Below are 455 nucleotides of genomic sequence, written 5' to 3'. Positions count from 1 at the left end.
CGGCGAGGGGCGATGCCCGCCCGCAGCCAGGGCGCCCACACCTCCGGGGGGCTGTGCTGCACAACCCGAACCTCTGCCACGGCTCAGCCCGCAACCGCACCGCCCCCGGCCCTTCCCTGCCGGGCAGCCCCTCTGCCTCGTTCCCTCAGAAACCGCACAGCCCTCCCGCAACAAACACACACACAGGCAAAGCGGGCCCTGAAGCGCACCCCGACCTCTGGCCGCCCCTTCCCTTCCTTGCCTGCCCGGGCTGCGCCTCACCTAGTGCCACCTCGCAGGCTTTGCGCAGCTGGGAGTGATGCGCCTTCTTCACCTCCTTGTCGGCCAGGATCTTCTCCAGGGCCCGGGTCAGAAACATGTTTTTCGTCTTCTTCCCTTCATACATGGGCGCGATCGAGCCGTGAGAGGAGGAGGAGGAGGGTGGAGCGGGGAAGTGAGAGCGGGGCACCGGCCTC

General features: G+C 68.1%; 1 protein-coding gene and 1 long non-coding RNA gene across 3 annotated transcripts in view; one reads left to right on the top strand and one right to left on the bottom strand.

The window, feature by feature from the left end:
* The window catches only part of ARFGEF1 (ADP ribosylation factor guanine nucleotide exchange factor 1), an 84,540-nt gene extending 84,155 nt beyond the window's left edge, over positions 1 to 385 (bottom strand). The window contains exon 1 of the mRNA XM_005423033.2: positions 262 to 385. Coding sequence (XP_005423090.1) covers positions 262 to 385 — 124 coding nt within the window. The remainder of the gene's footprint in view (positions 1 to 261) is intronic.
* Positions 54 to 455, top strand: part of LOC115948079 — a 7,332-nt gene continuing 6,930 nt past the window's right edge. Inside the window, exon 1 of one of the 2 annotated variants that reach the window (XR_004081933.1) lies at positions 54 to 347. This is a non-coding gene — a long non-coding RNA (uncharacterized LOC115948079). The remainder of the gene's footprint in view (positions 348 to 455) is intronic. The other variant, XR_004081932.1, reaches the window with a different exon arrangement.

This window comes from Geospiza fortis, unplaced genomic scaffold (assembly GCF_000277835.1).
Source record: "Geospiza fortis unplaced genomic scaffold, GeoFor_1.0 scaffold121, whole genome shotgun sequence".
Taxonomy (NCBI): Eukaryota; Metazoa; Chordata; class Aves; order Passeriformes; family Thraupidae; genus Geospiza; species Geospiza fortis.
Note: the sequence above shows the minus strand (reverse complement) of the source record. Positions and strands in the feature narration are given on the sequence as shown.